Source organism: Atta colombica, unplaced genomic scaffold (genome assembly GCF_001594045.1).
Source record: "Atta colombica isolate Treedump-2 unplaced genomic scaffold, Acol1.0 scaffold90, whole genome shotgun sequence".
Taxonomy (NCBI): domain Eukaryota; kingdom Metazoa; phylum Arthropoda; class Insecta; order Hymenoptera; family Formicidae; genus Atta; species Atta colombica.
Window position 1 is genome coordinate 57,972 of NW_017259584.1, and position 4,680 is coordinate 62,651.

Sequence of the window (4,680 nt, forward strand, 5' to 3'; positions counted from 1 at the left end):
GAGAGAGAGAGAGAGAGAGAGAGAGAGAGTAGTAATTCGCACAGGCGATCCGTGCGACTCAATTGTATCTATTCATAAATCGTATTATTCATTTTTTTTTATGTAAAAATAGAAAGAACTAATATGTTATAGTCGTGATATAATATTCCGTAAGTAAATAATTTCTATAATTTTGAAAACGTGATTATTAACTTTCATAGTTTATGTTATTGCAACTCTATATTCATATAATACTTTACAACATTTATATAATACTTTACAATATTTACTTTATAACATTATTGTACTGTATATTATTAGGTGTACAACTTTGCTTCCGCCGTTTTCCTATAGATGGCTTTAGCGGTAAATGGTGGTCGAAATAAATAGATCATAGACGTCATACAATAAACTTGGGCATCTGTCAACATAACCCCATAGAAACATTAGTCGATTTGTGTCTGCATCATAAAGTTATTCTCGATTGAAAATGTCAGTTTACGAGCCAAATTCTCATCTGCGGGAGGTTTTAATTTTTTGCTTCAATATGAAGAAATCTGCGGCTGAGGCTCATCGAATGCTCTCAAATACTTATGGTGAGGCCGCTATTAGTGAAAGAACGTGTCGTGAGTGGTTTCAACGCTTCAAGAACGGTGATTTTGATGTCCAAGGTCATGCTGTGTATTTGGTGGGACCAGCTCGACATAGTGTATTATGAACTGTTAAAACCGATTGAAACAATCACAGGCGATCGGTATCGAACGCAATTGATGCGTTTGAGCCGAGCATTGAAAGACAAACGGCCGCAATACAACGAGAGACACGATAAAGTGATTTTGCAGCATGACAATGTTCGACCCCATGTTGCGAAAGTGGTCAAGACATACTTGGAAACGTTGAAATGGGAAGTCCTACCCCACCCGCCGTATTCTCCAGACGTTGCTCCCTCTGACTATCACTTGTTTCGATCAATGGCACACGGCCTGGCTGACCAGCACTTCCGGTCTTATGAAGAAGTAAAAAATTGGATCGATTCGTGGATAGCCTCAAAAGATGACCAGTTTTTTCGACGCGGGATTCGTACGCTACCCGAAAGATGGGAGAAAGTAGTGGCCAGCGATGGACAATACTTTGAATCATAAATGTATAACCAGTTTTTTACAATAAAGCCTCGAATTTCGGAAAAAAAACGGCGGAAGCAAAGTTGTACACCTAATATATTTACATTATTTTTATACTTTTGTTGCATTTTTGTTTATAATTAAAGAAAAGGTATTATTTGTATAGTGATATCAATGTAGACTAAGTTCGAGCATATACATAAGTGCGACATTTGTCACAGATATATTCATGAAGATATATTCATTAATTAAATAATAAAAGAACCTTTACTTGTCCAAATTACGAGTAGATTCATAAGCATAGTTTTAAGAAATTAACACAGATATTCAAGTTTGAGTTACTAAATAGATTTTAAATGCTTATACATCAATATGTTTACACATTCAAATTAGAAACTTATAAAAATAATGTTGAATCATTTTACTTTCTATATTTTTAATCCTTAAAAACACTTTCGGATACATATCCATGACTTTTTATGTTCAAGATTAAAATTTCTTTGTTTTTGAAAGGTGACTATCGTTTCTGGTCAGAACATAAGTTGTATGGTTTTATCTTTATGTTCCATAAAATTTTAGACGAGGATTTCAGGAAATATTAGGCATTGTATGTGTGCGCGTGCGCATGCGTATATACAATATAACCATTTATGCAATATAATTATCTATAATTATAATAAACATTTTTTATGTCAATGTTAATTCTAAAAATTTACATATTCGGTTTATTTTTTATGTTAAAATTTTTTTATGTTTAAATTTATTATTCAACAACAGAAAATATATGTTTTTTCCAAAATGAATTTCAAATTTTCTACATCTTCATCCTTTTAAATAATTCAGTTTTTTAAAAGATACAATAATGCAGTATTTTTTTCTGAAAGTTGTTTCTACTTTCCAAAATGCATATTTAAAATATATTTGTATGAAAAATAAAAATTTTTAAATAAAATGTGGTTTTTTTCGTAACTATTGTTTATTTTATAGCTTATAACTTTTTTATTAATAAGGATATGTACATTTGCTTGGTATCGTTATATTCTTTACTATCTGACATTTCGATTGAAAAAAAATTTGTTAAAATATGTTCATTTTTATGAATGTTCTGAATAATCAAAGTTGGCTTGGATGTGTCGTTCGAAATATGATGTTTATGTTATAAAAGAGGTCAAAGTGTTTTTAAGAGTTAATATTTTCACATAAAAAAGCGAAGACATATAAGTGACTCACATTGGATACACACATTTTGTTAAGGTGCCTAAAATGCTACTTTTCTTTTAAATCTCTACTGCATCTATGCACTCATAAATATATGAATATGATTCATATTATTTTTTAATGTTCAGAAATGTTTCCTCTTTCGAATGTGATCATTAATTTTTAATTTTAACTTCAGCAAAAAATTAGAAAAATTTTAAAAGTTTTAAGGGGCCATATTGGACTCGGTTACCTTATATAATATAAATATAATTTAATAAATATGATTTTATGAAGATATTGCTTTGCTCAGTTTCCCCTGTTTTTTCATTGTAGATTAGATTTCGTACAATTCAATATCAGGGGACCGGAAACGACGAATAATATATGTATTTACGACCAATTCATCGTTTCCGGTGGTAACCCGGTACCAACAATTTGCGGTAATAATGATGGAAATCACAGTAAGTACAAAAAAGTGTTATTTAGGTTGGGAATTAACTCGTCACTTATAATGAAATTACAACTGTATGTTAATTACACTTAGAATTATCTCACATTAGTAACTGTAATTTAACATACAAGAGAACCTCGCAAAATGATACATTCTAAAAAAACATTTTAATAAAACTTTTTATACATATAAGACACGTGAAAAGACGAATTTAAAAAATATCAGTTGCGGCATAAAAACGATTTTAAAGGATGAAATTACTTTATATGTTATATTAAAACGATTTTCAATATTTTTCATAATATATTAGAAACTATTTGAGATATAAAAATATATTTTATACAAAAATTTTATAATATTACCTCTGTTTATTTGTCAATAATACTTAAAAAAAAAATAATTTTCATTTAAAATAATTTTTAATTCAAAAAATTTATTTAATTATTATTTTTTAAAAACTTCCTTCCCGTCGAAAGTCAAACTGGGCAGAAAGGATATAAAATCGAGTTTTTAATATTATATATGATAGAAATAAGACATTTTTTGAAATTTATTTGTTAATAACTATTGAATGGACAGTGACCATCATATAAAATCTTTTGAAGATCGCTCAGAGTCAACATAGGGTTAAGATTTGCGGTGTCTGTCGATCCGAATAACTATCCAACAAACTTTCGATTAAAATACTCAGAAATTAAAATCGCAATTAAAAATTTAACACCTCTATTATATAATGTCAGTACTACTTTTCGATTACGACTACTAGTTCGAATAAAATAGATGCAGTCGAGGTGTTGAGACCGAATCTCTAAAAGAACTCTTCAGATTTTCAGATTTTTTTCAGTCACATGTATAAATGTATATATGTAAAGCCTTTTAAGTCGTCAAGCTGCTTCCAAAATGTCTTCATTTAAATAATTAGGGAATGAAAGTAATTCGTTACTTGTATCGAAGTTATAGTTACGAGTTATAGTTAATTTTTTTGGTAACGTACTGGTAACTGTATTACTATCTTTTTTTGTAACTGTAATGAATTTTACAGTTATTTTTACCGTTACTTTTTATATTTTAAATCTAATATATTTATGACGTAATTTTCGTTTATCTAATGTTCGGTCCCAGCAAACACAAAGTTATGTAACGTATCTGTTAGTTGTAATTTCCTCAACAATATAACACAAGCGTTATATTAAACGCGTTTACATGTAACTTTATGTTTGCTGGGACTGAACATTGGATGGTATTCACACAGCGCGACAAAAAATATCACTTTTTTCTCCTGAATGCGATAGTACATTTCCCGATGATTTTTTTCGCGCTGAACACGATATCGTTAACAGAATTTGACTAGCACGTCAAGATTTTAAGTAAATTGGAAAATTTTTGGTCACTTTTTTTGCGGTAAAAAGAAAACTGATTTTTAAATAAATTGTAGGGCATTTAAAAGTATATATATAATTCAAGAGTTTTTAATTCATGAATTTCATTTCATGATCGCACGACTCTTTTTCATCAAGTTATAGTTCGAATTTTAGAGTTTCTGAATATTTCATATGTTTACAATTTTAACCACACACACACACACACACACACACACACACACACACACACACACACACACACACACACACACACAGAGCCTCGCACGGAATGCAAAAGATCCGGTTCGATTCCCATCCAAGGCAATATTTTTCACAATAAGTTTAATTTATAGTTTTTTAAGATTAAATTTGAGAAATTTGGGGGAATTATTAATATTTCAGATTGTGTTAATTATGTTGAAAGTCCGATAATCATATCGGCACGCAATTATAATTTCTGAAATTAATTCATTTAAATGAATATATGGTATATAATAGTTCAACATCTTAACATTCAGACCGTAGTGACGCTTTGTATTTAAAGTGTGTGTGTATATATATATATATA

The 4,680-nt window shown here is 29.5% G+C and overlaps 1 protein-coding gene across 1 annotated transcript in view; it reads left to right on the plus strand.

Annotated features, from left to right (window-relative positions):
* Positions 1-4,680, plus strand: part of LOC108693507 — a 35,600-nt gene that overhangs the window by 923 nt on the left and 29,997 nt on the right. Inside the window, exon 4 of the mRNA XM_018202486.1 lies at positions 2,634-2,761. Coding sequence (XP_018057975.1) covers positions 2,634-2,761 — 128 coding nt within the window. The remainder of the gene's footprint in view (positions 1-2,633; positions 2,762-4,680) is intronic.